This window comes from Hoplias malabaricus, chromosome 1, assembly GCF_029633855.1.
Source record: "Hoplias malabaricus isolate fHopMal1 chromosome 1, fHopMal1.hap1, whole genome shotgun sequence".
Taxonomy (NCBI): Eukaryota; Metazoa; Chordata; class Actinopteri; order Characiformes; family Erythrinidae; genus Hoplias; species Hoplias malabaricus.
Window position 1 is genome coordinate 74,109,345 of NC_089800.1, and position 13,787 is coordinate 74,123,131.

General features: G+C 39.4%; 1 protein-coding gene across 1 annotated transcript in view; it reads left to right on the forward strand.

The window, feature by feature from the left end:
• prkd1 (protein kinase D1) overlaps positions 1–13,787 on the forward strand; it is an 80,403-nt gene that overhangs the window by 50,426 nt on the left and 16,190 nt on the right. The window contains exons 6-11 of the mRNA XM_066673414.1: positions 2,391–2,595; positions 7,758–7,835; positions 8,629–8,827; positions 11,957–12,080; positions 12,819–12,896; positions 13,504–13,780. Coding sequence (XP_066529511.1) covers positions 2,391–2,595; positions 7,758–7,835; positions 8,629–8,827; positions 11,957–12,080; positions 12,819–12,896; positions 13,504–13,780 — 961 coding nt within the window. The remainder of the gene's footprint in view (positions 1–2,390; positions 2,596–7,757; positions 7,836–8,628; positions 8,828–11,956; positions 12,081–12,818; positions 12,897–13,503; positions 13,781–13,787) is intronic.

The following is a 13,787-nucleotide window of genomic DNA, read 5'->3' on the forward strand; positions in this document are numbered from 1 at the left end:
TGAGTGTTCCACAACTGTACACTACAAATTAAATGTAAAACTATATATATAAAACCATTTATTATGTAAACCAGTAATGATCTTATAATTTGGTGATCTGGGCTGTTCATATCTCCTGCTATTATTTCTGTAGGCAGCATTTTCTGATACACTACATTTATCTCACCTACTGTTTTTTTTTTTAACAACTGCATGCATAAAAGCACTGTATGGCAGCACAGGTAACACAACTCGTCAAAACACTGGTAGCACAAAACACCTAAAGTTTTCCCCATATGACACTTAAGGCTTAATTTCTCCTTAGCTAAGGGATTTACTTAAGGGTGTTGCACAGTATTCCTTAAAAGATTTCCTTAAGTAAGGAAATGTGTTAAGGGATTTACTGCAGTAACAGACTTTACGGGAGTAAAATTCTACTGTTTACATGCACCCGCTGTGACACCCGTAATCGCTTCTCTTGTACCAGCTCACAAAATTTTCAGAAAACCATGGAAGAAAGGAAAACAAGAAAAATTGGTCAGAGGAGGAAAAGATACTACTTCTGGAGGAATACAATAAAGGCAGACGGGTGAGGGAGTTCGAAGCTTGGTGAATGATGCGGCACACTGTTGACTTATTGACATGGACTACCTCGACTATTACTGACTGGAAGTATCCTGTAACAATAAAATCGAAGAGCAATCATTAACTGCATCACATTAAGAAGAGCACAGCTGTGGAAAGTAGCGTGATCCAACTCAAGACGGTTAAACAAATCATGGATTGACTGCCGATCAAATTTATAATTTAAAATCAACTGCTCGGTGTAAACATTTATTTGACTAGTTATACATGTTTTTGCAAAAAATATATTCAAATTTTTCAGTTCTCATTCTAATTTGAATACAAGAAGATCCATGGCCCGGAAATCAAGAACCAACATGAAGAGGAACCAGTACACTTGTAGGTCTTTGTAAGTGTGTTGAGCACTGTTCATCACCCTTTTTACATTAAGCCGCTTAAGGTGACTGGCCATGTGCGCAACCTGAAGACGAGGATGGTATTGATCGCTTACTTTCTTTAGAGTGCAGTGTGCAGTTAATTTGGCACACCTGCATGATGTCAGGTCTATTCTCAACAGGTGGTAAGACATCTGCACTTCTGACAATCAGCGGCACATTAAAAAACAGCTTGATGTGAAACTCCTTGTTCTGAGTATAATGCAAATCTGCCACAGTTCTTACACAACCTGATTTACACCCCCACCCTGACAAACATTCTTATTTTCTTCTTCAAGAATGCTGTCACATTCACATGACTTGAGATTAAATGTATCGTTTGAAGATGACATTTTTTATGTAGTCCAGTATAGTATGTAGAAAGTACAGCGAGCACACTGTTATCTCACCAGTGCCAAATAAATACATGCTGTGGTAAACTGGCTCCTGAAGTTCACTGTAGGGAGTCATTTAACACCTAAAGTTCTATAGTGTTCATAGAATAAATATTCATGTTCAATCCACACAGAGGACATTGCTGATCTCTCTCTGCCATGGAAACACGACACAAAGTTTAGACACCTACCTATCCAACATTTGTGTTGAAATCAAGGGTATCAATCAAATCTTCTGGGAAAATGTACAGTAGATATAACATTTCTGTAAGGATTTAATGGCATTTCGCCAAGAGAACATGGGTGAGATCAGGTACTGATTTTGGAAGATTAGTTCATTCATTCATTCATTCATTCATTTCCTGTAACCCTTATCCAGTTCAGGGTCACGGTGGGTCCAATGCCCACCCAGAAACACTGGGCACAAGGTGGGATCACACCCTGGAGGGTGCACCAGTTGTTCACAGGGCAACACACACTCACACATTCACATAGTCACTCATACCTACGGACAATTTTGAGTCGCCCATGCAGACACGGGGAGAACACACCAAACTCACCCGGAGCGGGACTCACCCCACAACCTCAGGATCCTGGAGCTGTGTGACTGTGTGTGCAACCATGCCACCCTGGATGATTAGTTATGGATCATAAACACCACTTCAAATGAAATCATGTAAAATTAATCAGCCCATCACTCCAAAAACACTGTTCCAAAAACACTCCAAAAACAGACCTCTCTAGCTGACACTTGGCATTAAACATGGTGATATTTAATGCTTTCGTATGGAGATACATTTGAATATTTGAGTCCACACTGTGAGGTTTGGAATAGATACCATATTTTATTTATTTTGCTATTTTATTGTACAGAGACAGGTGTATGGCATTAAGTTGTGCAAAATACGGCCACGCAGGTCAAATTAGTTGTTTTATTTATTTTTAAGAAGCACATTTGTTCATTTGTTTGCCTGAAAAGCAGCAACTCTCCAGCTTCTGTTTTGCTTCTTCTCAACAGAAGAGCCAGGTGGACATATTCCCAGGTAGAGGGCGCTCTAACTCTCAGTCCTACATTGGTCGTCCCATCGAGCTGGACAAGATCCTGCTGTCCAAAGTGAAGGTACCGCATACGTTCGTCATCCACTCCTACACGCGCCCCACCGTCTGCCAGCACTGCAAGAAGCTCCTCAAGGGCTTATTCCGCCAGGGCCTGCAGTGCAAAGGTATGAGCTCACACTTCCCTATTTAACTTTAGCCCACATCACCGCTTGCTCACTTCATGTTCTCTTGAAAGGTCTTGTTATTACTCATCGCAAGTGTAACACACTTGGCGGCTTGTTTTAATTTGTAGAAATGAAACACAACCATCAACTACTAAAAACCTGTTGTTAATGCAAGAGTGTTATTGCCCACTGTGGCAAGGACCATGCTACTCTGGGAAGAAGAATGCGAGAGATAGGAGCAGTCTGGCGTATTGCCCACTTATTCTCGTATGTATACATTTAAACTCAAAATGAACTCTTTCTGCATAACAGGAAAAAAAATGTCTCAGTGTATCTTCATTCCTCTCCTTAACTCTCTTTGGCCCTTTATGCCCAGGGTGCTCTTGTCAGATGTTTCTCATTTTCAGACATTTGTCAGGTAATAAAGAATCAAGGAGAGTTAAACGGCTCTCTTCAGTGTGTGCCTTAAGCCCCACTCCCTGGGTTGAAGCTAAATCTAACTCTGCAGCTCATCAACTCACCGTGGAGGTGGGGCATAGCCATCAGTGTGGTCTTAGCAAGCTTGTGCCCACATTCCACTGCAAGTCCCTCATAGTCTTCATTGTTTCTGTAGTCTGTAACAAGTCAATTCATGGAATTTCTTCCCTCTTAGATATTCCTCAATCAACTGTGAATGGTATTACTGAAAAGTGGAAAAGTGGAAACATCTAGGAACCACAGCAACTCAGCCACAAAGTTGCAGAGCAAGATCACAGAGTGATAAATTGCACTGTGTATAAAAGTTGTCAAAGATTTGCTGGCTCAATAACCAGAATTTCAAACCTCCTCTGGCATTACTCCTCCTTCAGATTTGAGTAAAGCCTGCCTTCATTGGACACAAGTAATGGAAATGTGTTCTGTGTAATAACAAAATACGCTTTTCTATCTGTCAGTCTGATGGATGAGTCTGGGTTTGGCAAATGTCAGGGAATCATTACCTGCCTAACTGCATTGTGCCATCTGTATAATTTGATGGAGGGGGTGATATGTTGTTTTTCAGGGGTTGGTATAGACCTCTTAGTTCCAGTGTAGGGAAAACTTCAGCATACCAAGAAATTTTGGAAAATTGTATGCTTACAACTTTATGAGAAAACTCTGTGTCCCTTTCTGTTCCAGCATGACTGTGCCTCAAAGGCATGGTTGGTTAGGTATGATGTGGAAGAACTTGACTGGCCCTCACAGAGCCCTGATTTCAACCCCACTTATCCTTTGGGATAAACTAGAATGTTTATGAGCATTAGATTATGAGATTACAAATACTCGTCTGGATGAATAGGCAAAAAACTCCCTAGTGAAAGAGTGGTAATATCAGTAAAGAGGGGACCAGCTCAATATTAATGCCAGGGTGTGATCCTGCCTTGTGTACTATAATTATAGTTAGGCTCTGGACGCACCAAGACCCTGATCAGAACGTGGTTGCAGGTGAATGAATGAACAATTCAGAAAGGATAATTCTGCACACAGTCAATGAAAATGGGATGATGTTGTTAAAGTTGTTGTTCTAAACCTGAAAGAAGAATTCCACATATTTTGAAATTTCAGGAGGGTTAAATTCATGAGATATAATCAAAGACATTCAGGGGAGTTGAAAGTAAATGCTCCATTTCAGAGAAACTTACTTAGTCAGAATCATTCACAGAGATTGTCATAGCAACCAAACATATTTCAGGCCTCAAAAAGCTACATTACAGAATGTTATTACCGAAAGTACTTTGTCTGGTTTGTAATTAAATGACTTAATAATGCAGAAATGTTGAAACATAGTGAATCCCTTTAAGGTTTGGTGTCTAGTAGCTGTCATAAATAATTTGTCTTGTATGAACATGAGTTTGCATAACCATATTCTAATGGTCAATGTCTGATGCATTAAGGTGCACCCATTGCTGGCACAGGCATTGAACTGTGCACACACAGCTTGTATAATCTCCAAGAACAAGCATTGACCAACAGAATGGGATGCCCTGGAGTAGTCATATTTTACCATATCTAATGCCATGAGTCAGTTAGATGAATAGAACATATAGTATATATACTATATCGCTACATCAATGGGTTATTAGTGACGTCACTGTGTATAAAAGCCACCATATTGAGTACTTACTCATTACTCAAACATACAAAAGAAAACTGTGATGTTTAAATTGTTTAATTGTTTCTTTCAACACTTTTAGTTGTCATTTAGATGTTAACATTAAAGAAATATATGTACGCGTCCCTTACACAATTATCTGTGTAATATTTTTTAAAAAGCTCTGTTTCTGTGGCAGCCATTAGCGAGCATGGGCGCATCCCAAATAGCGCACTCCTACATAGTGTACATCACAAATAATAAAACCAAAAATACTGCACCCAGACAGTAAATAGATAATACTTCAATAGGGAAATGTTAACAATATACCTGACTAAAAATAATTTTCGAAATACAACACATTCAAATTCACTTCAAATACAAAGTGCAGAAAATGATATTTTATGACTTACACTGTGCTTTACAATGGATGTAAGGAGACATTTGGGATTAAGCCTTGGCTTCACTGCACTCACTAATCACTCACATTTTCAGACAAGGAGATCAACTTTATTTAACATTAGGCCAAAGTTATTTAATTATTTTAAATTAGGCAGACTGTCATAATGAAACATTATCCTCCTGTTACTCTCACAGAGAAGAGGTACAGCAAGATCAGATTATTTACCCTGTAAACAGGGGAGAAAACACAGACAAAAGTATACAAGCCCCACTACGTGTGACTGTCTCTGAGGAGTTTGTTGTATTCTCCCCATGTCTGCATTGGTTTCCTCCAGGTAGGTGGATTGGCGACTCAAATGTGTCCATAGGTGTGAGTGTGTGAGTGAGTGTGCGAAGGACTGGCACCCCCTCCAGGGTGTGCTCCCGCCTTGTACCCAGTAATTCTGGGAAGGCTCCAGACACACTGCAACCCTGAATCCAGTTACAGACAGTGGTTACAGACAGTGAATGAAGTTTGCATATGGTCTGTGTATGAATAAGTCACAGGTTTGCTCACAAGAGCAGTGAAAGGCATTGGAGTTTTCCATTAGACCCTATGATGAAAATGCTAATATGGCTAACAGTGGATAACAGGTTTTTTTCATATATTTATGCAATAGAGAGGGATTCTTTACCATTTTAACGCAAAGTGGCAGTGTGCTTCTGAGCGTTGTGAGATTTTCTCTGGCTCAGGAAGAGATGTGTATTAGATAAATATATCCATATTTCCCATCTGTTTACATAAGGGATGCACACTCAAACAGAAGAACTGTCCCCAGTAGGGTACCCATGCCATAAAAAAAAAAATCATGTGACTACAACCCATGCATAGTACATTTGGAATGATTTGGAGTGGAGGTAGCGATCCAGAACTACTCATACAACTGAATTCAGACATCCGTCTGAATGCAATCAAATTCACGCAGAGGCTGTTACTGACAAGCTGTTAATATCCTTCATTTCAGAAGAAACATTGGGCACAAACATTTTGCTGTATAGTGTTTAATAAGGATGTAATGCTAAAAATTTTTAATGCACTTAATGCAGGTATATACAGTAATCCCTCGCTACTTCGCAGTTCATCTTTCGCGGATTTGCTACTTCTTGGGTTTTTTCAAGGGGGCTTATTGCTGCTATATCGCGGATATTGAGGGAAAATCTAGGAAAACCGTGAAAGATGAATAGCCAAAATATTTCATTAAATCCATTAAAATTTAATAAAATTCTTCTATATTTTTTGATATTATTAGCTTGTTGTCAGCAAAGAAGAGTGCACAAATCTTTATGATTTTGTTTTCAAATCCTTTTCCTCTTCTGTTTAGTTTATTTATTATTCTATATGTTATTTTTATATTTGAATAATGTAGTAGACCCCGTGCATCCTCTTGGTAGCAGACGACATGCATTATACTGCACAGTAACTTCTTGCTGACATAGTGCTGTGTAAGATGACCTGTGATTGGGGCAATTGGAGAGACAACAAATGTGATTGGTGCATAGATTAATGCTTTCATCTGCCCCTTTTTGTCTCTCTATTGTTCATGTCCACATCTGAGTGAAATTTACTTACGCTAAATCACAGCTTAGGAATTACTCTTTTAATGAAGCTGGTAGGATGTCACATGTAGTTCCAGCTGAAAAACATTATAGAATGACTGCTTAATGCAAAGGGTGGGTTGTTAACAGTACAGGGAGGGTTTTAAAAGTCCAAATACTCATTAAATGTATATACATATTTATTATTCATTCATTATCTGTAACCGCTTATCTAATTCAGGGTTGCAGTGGGTCCAGAACCTACCTGGAATCATTGGGCACAAGGCAGGAATACACCCTGGAGAGGGCACCAGTTGCACACAGGGCAAGACAGACACGTTCACTCATACCTACGGACACTTTTTGAGTCACCAATCCAGTGTGTTTTTGGACTGTGGGAGGAAACCGGAGCACCCAGAGGAAACCCACACGGACAACACACCAATTCCTCACAGACAGTCACCCGGAGTTGGAATCGAACTCACAACCTCCAGGTCCCTGGAGCTGTGTGACTGCGACACTACCTGCTGCGCCACCGTGCCGCCTCATTAAATGCATTAAAAAATATATGTTTCCTCTACTTGGTGGTCTTGGAACGCATCCCCTGCGAAAAACGAGGGATCACTGTAGTTTTAATAAATGATCATGTAAAATGACAAAATGGACTGATATAGCTTTGTATTTTACTTGTTTTCAGTGCTAAATTTTAATCACACCATTAATAAATATGTAAGTGGTAAGGAAAGTGAGCATCTAAAGTCAGGAGGCATCCACTCGTCCTGGGAGTTGAAGCTGTAGGGTGTTAAGGGGTGTGTGTGTGTGTGTATAGAGTGAGGGCAGCAATGGAGTAGTGCTATGATATAAGGTATGCAGTGTGTCAGGCATTAGAGTGCTGTCAGCTGGCTGGTAGAAACAGCTTTAATGTGCTTGTGCAATGTGCGAGGTCTCAGCCTGTCAGCCAATAGCACAACACACGCTCATGTCAGTGTGCCAGGTCTCTCTCTCTCTCTCTCTCTCTCTCTCTCTCCCACTTTGCCGTGATTTTCTCATCTCCCCTTCTCTTCTCACACTGTTTCAGATTGCAAATTCAACTGCCACAAACGATGTGCACCCAAAGTGCCAAACAACTGCCTTGGAGAGGTGTCAAGGAACGGAGGCAAGTCTAACTTTAGCATCTCTCTCTCTCTCTCTCTCTCTCTCTCTCTCTACATGCTTCTTAATGTCACGATCAACAACGCTGCATTTTCTCACCAAAAACAACAATATTTATCCCACAGAGCATTTAAAACACCACCTTGCTCTGTCTGTACACACTGAGCTCAGCTCGAAGTCTTCAGTCACACTTAAAGCCGGAGCTAAATTATTTTATGTCCAAAACACTTTTTTGGGTGAATCTGTAATGTTCCTTTTTCAATGCATATTTAGCAGTGAATTAATAAAAACACTAGCTGATAAGAAGAGGAAAGGGTACAGTTTTGTAAGAGAAATCGTGTGTCAACTAACAGTTGGGACCTAGAGTTGTAATTTTCAGGTTGGCCTAATTCTCAAAAGAAATTCTTTTTCCAAGATTGACTTTTTTTTTAACTACAATAAAATATACATTTAAATGATGCGTAATTCTAAGCTTGGTTATTTTCCTTCTCTTCTGGTCTTTCCTCTTCTGTTCTGTTCTCATCTTCTCTTCACTTCTCTTCTTCATACATTTTAATCACTTTTCTTATTTCCTCATCTCTTCTTCTCTTCACTTTATTCTTCTTATACATTCCTATCTCTACTTCTATTCTACTCTCTTCTCTCCTCTGCTCTCATTTAATATATTTTATCACCTCACTTATTTCCTCCTCTTTTCTTTTCCTCTTTTTCTATATTCTCATTTCTTCTCTTACTTCCTCTTCTCTTTTCTTCTCTTCTCTTCTCTACTCTCCCCTCCTCTCCTCTGCTCTTCTCAGACCTGTTGAGTCCTGGTGCTGAGTCTGATGTGGTGATGGAGGAAGGATGTGATGATCATGATGGTGAGAGGAACAGTCCACTTATGGATGATATGGAAGAGTCTCTGGTCTCTGACCCTGTGGCTCTGCTGGATGCTGGCCCTTGTGAACTGGTGGATTTCCATGATCCCGATCCTGATGAGTCCAATAGAATCATCAGGTAAAAGCCAGTATTACCAATTTAACTGTCTAGCATTAGATCAGTAATGATAAGTAATCAGAGTCTGAGTCAGAGACTGACTTTTTACAGTTTTTCTCAATTGCTAAAACACAAAACTCTGTTGTCTGAATCAATTTCTCAGTGTCCTAAACCCATTTATTGAAATTGTCATCCATTAGGCAGAACCATGAGCACATTTCACCTAGTTAGTCACAACAGGTTCACGCTTTTGGCAGAACCTTAAGCACTTTTCACCTATTAAGACACAATTTGCAAACATATTTTCACCCACAAAAACACATTTTGCACTGTGATGCACGTGGGTTGCATAATGGTAAGCACAGGTAGCAAAAGTGAAACTCAAATAAAGCACCAGTGTCATAACTTAAACACAGCCACTCTAAGCTGATCACACATGTGAACAGATGATGTGACGAAACCTATATAAGCCAGTACAAGGGTACCGGTCATAGAAGTTTCACTATGGATAGAAACGGAGAGGCAGAGTAAGGGGAATATGCGGAAGAGGTGGAAGAAGAGGAGGGACGAGAAGAAGAATGATAATTTCAGATGAAATACGGGCAATCATCATTGACCACTTTCTTGTCCATGGATTGATTATGAGGGAAGCAAGACTTCAAATTCAGCCCAACCTGAGTAGATTCACAGTGTCCACCATAATCCGAACATTCAGAGAGGAGAACAGGTAATTGCTTTATATGTTTACAGTTTGACTCAATACAGATCTGTAAAATGGTTTTTCATTACATGATTTTCCTAAAACATTTGTAGGCTTAGTGCTGCATGTAATATTTTGTATCGACATGTTCTTTTATAGAATCGCAAGACTATCACATCGCGGGGGAGGACATCTATGTTGAACCCACACCAAGAGACCCTCATTGTTGACATGGTCCCTCAAAGACAAGTGTAATCATACTGCGTGTATATAAATACAGCAGAGAATGTTTCAGCTGGTGAATGTTCCTCAGACCGTCCACATGAATATATTTATATGGATAAAGCTGGGTTTAGTCTCGCCAAAAGGAGGAGGAGAGACAGGGACGTGATTGACCAATGAGCCATTGTTGCAGTCCCTGGCCAGTGTGGTGACAATGTCATGTTATGTGCTTCCATCAGCAATCATGGGGTTCTCCACCATCATCTCACATTGGGGCCATACAACACTCACCATCTCTTGGCTTTTATGAGTGATCTTGAGATATTGTATTAGGGCGGGAGCAGCAGGAACATGAACAGACAGGACATTCTGTCCATGTCACTGTGTGGGACAATGTGAGTTTTCATCGTCCTGTCCAGGTCAGACAGTGGTTCAATATCAACTAAGATTTCCTAAATGTTTTTTCTTTCACCATACCCCCCTTTCCTCAACCCAACAGAGGAGTTCTTCTATTCATGGTGTTGGAAAGTTTGTGACCAGCAACCCTAAACCAGGGCAAATCTCTTGCAGGCCATGGAACTGGCCTGTAATGACATAGGGGTGGATGCATGCCAAACATGGACCCAGCATACTAGGAGTTATTTCCCATGCTGCCTGGCCAGGGAGAATGTGGCCTGTGATGTAGATGATGTCCTGTGTCCTAACCCAGCACATCAACATAATGCTGCACTAGAGTAGATGCACTTCTGTTATAATGTATAATGTGTATATATATATGTATGTATATATATATATATATATATATATATATATATATATATATATATATATATATATATATATATATATATATATATTTTAAACAGTACATAATTACTTATTTTTGTTAAACAAGAGTTTTGTTTTGAAACTGCATTTTCCTTTGTGGACAATAAAGATTATTTCTACAGCTTCTTGATCTGATCATTGTGTTTTCCTTTTTTCGGTGTTGTGTGTAATGACTTTTCAGTGCTGTTTTTCATTTTGATCGACTCGAGGCCTGATTTGACAACATTGTTTGGTTTTGAGCACTGCTTGGACTGTTTTGAGGCAATAGTTTGGTTTTGCAGGAAGAGTCAGAGGTTTTGTGAATTTAGTGTGTGAATTGGGTTTTGTGTTTACAGTTTGGAGAAATGGATGCATGGTTTCAGGAAATGTGTCTTGGCAATTGAGAAAAACTGTAAAACATAAGCCAAGACCGCACCAAACGTTTTGTCAAGACCTACTACAAGATTCATGTAGGTATTTGGACGCAAAATTAAAAAGCCTCAAAGTGAATTTTAAAAGCAAGTTTGCAGACATCTTAAGCCACATAGTACTGAATGATGCCCACAATATTATAGTTTTTCTCCATTGCATACACAAAAAAAATTAACTATGGACACAATTCTGAAAACTTGAAGTTCATGTATCAACAACATGACTCTAAACTGCTCAGCTCCAAGCATAATTCCAGTTATTTTGGAATAATTATCATTTAGAAAACTTTATTCACCTGAAAACACTGGCCTTCAAAATTCAACTTCCTGATTCCCAATTCTTTTTAGTGAAATGAATCGTTTTTGAAGACAGAGAACATGGTTTTGAGTGCTGTGTTTCATTTTGCCAGACATTTGTGGCTTTTTGACAAAGTAATAAAAATTTAATCAGTTTTCTGGAAATGTGTTTAAATGTTTGGGAAAAACTGTAATTTAAGCATTTCTAAAGGTGGTCTACCTTTAGAAATTTCTGATGCACTATTTAGTACAGTAGTATGCAGTGTACCGCGACCCTGAACTTGATAAGCGGTTACAGATAATGAATGAATGAATGAAAGAGTATGCAGTGTGGGACCCCTGTCCAAAATGGAACCCTGAGCCCTGTGGTCCTCCTCAAAGTCCAGATATCTTTAGGGCAAAAGACCTCAAGGGTATTTGGTATAAACATTGTCTTTTGTAACTGACTTGTGTGATTTGGAGGAGCTACAGGAACATGCTTGTACTTGTGTTTTTAGAATTAGCTCAATTAGTAATCCAAAATGGCTCAGTTCAAATTACATCTCAGTGACAGCTAATAAAGAAATGCTTTCGTATTCTCGGGCAGAATCTTAATTTCCACAAATGATGGAACCATCGTATTGATGACATCAGCTTTAAGAGGTATGTTAGGTATGTTTGATATAATATTGTTGTTATTATTATGTTTGGAAGCCCCTGCACCAGCAACAACATCCCTCTGATGCGAGTGGTCCAGTCAGTGAAGCACACCAAGAGGAAAAGCAGTAACGTGATGAAGGAGGGCTGGCTGGTGCATTTCACCAGCAAAGACACACTGGTAAGTAATCTGGATCCCTACAGTTACAGTAATATAAATGTCATACAACTCACAGATTCCAGAAGTTAATAGAAGCTGCCTGCTTTATGTAATAATTTATTTAATCAACTGCTCTCATTTAATAACCTTTGAAATTGTTCCTTATTTAAAAAATAAATGCACTGTTCCTTACTCAATTAATTCAAGATGTGGTTTGGATGGCGTCTCTCACTCAGCTCACTTTGACTCCTCTTAAACGTTAGTGAGAAAGAGCTAAGCCAATCCGATTAGTGATGTGGGTAGTCATACTATTTGTTTACCAAATACATTAATAAAAACTGACAGACAATTGTATTCTAATTTTTGTGCAAATTATTTTATTCACAGCCCCTAGTGCACTAGTGTTCACCGCCACAGATGGGTTGATAAATAGGTTTTGAGATATTGAGGAGTTTTCAGTATTTTATCAGTTTAGAAACAAAAAGTTACAAAAGCTGTAAAGCTTTTATAGTATTAACGAATTTTTAAGCAGAAAAGTGTTCACTTGCTTTGTATTTGTTTTTTCCTGTGGTGTAGAACACTACAGGGTGATACGATGCTACAGGGAAATGAGCTTTAAAATGAATGGAAAACAAAAAGAATGTGGAATGTTTTTCAAATAAATTTTATTACATTACTGCTTACAGGAAGTTACAGTTGATTAAAGAGAACACAATGTGACATAATGGATGACTGTACCATTCTCCTGTTTTATTTTAGCGTAAAAGACATTACTGGCGATTAGACAGCAAGTGCATTACTTTGTTCCAGAATGATGCTGGGAGCAAATATTATAAGGTAAGGCCAGCAGCAACACACCCCCTAAAGACTAACCCCCCCCCATTCTGATTTTGTGAGACATCTTCATGCCTCCTCATCTGAATCTCTACAATCACCGACTAGGTTTGTGTTTATGTGAGAGCACAAACACGAGGTTAAAAGAAACAAAACCAACACAACAAGCACAGAGAAATAAGACTACTATTTAAATATGGTGAAAACGAGAAAGATGAATAAAGAGAGCCAAGAGAAACTGGCTCTTGCTCCTCACTCCTTGGCTCTCGCCCTGAACTGAGCTGTGGCTCATTCTCATTTAAAGGGATAGGCACTGAACAGGCTTTCATAGGACTGTTTAGACAGAGCATGAAAAGTAATGTGTTGTTGGATCCTTGTGATAATTTAACCAAAGAATACCAAAATTCATTAAGATCGCAGAACTGAGTTATATAATATACCCGCTTTAACATTCTGTATGTTGAAAAAAGACACCTGTGTCAACATTTCAAGACAGACAGATATAGTCCAAAATGACTTAGAATTAAATATTTTCCTTCCCTTAAAATTTCTGAACATTTAGGCCATTTTCAAGACTACTATTCACTGTTCACTATTATGTGTCCTGCAGGAAATCCCTTTATCTGAGGTGTTGTCTCTGGACCCTGCTAAGACCTTCAACTTGCTACCTGAAGGGGCTAACCCTCACTGTTTTGAGATTGCCACTACGTCCCTGATTTACTATGTTGGAGAAAACCTGTCACAGATGGAGGACTGTCATGGTAGCAGCATGCTGGTCAGTGGGGCTGGACAGGATGTGGCTCGAATGTGGGAGATGGCCATTCGGCATGCCCTTATGCCCGCCATCTCCAAGGGCATGGCCCACAGTGGCCGGCACAGCCAGCACAGTATGAG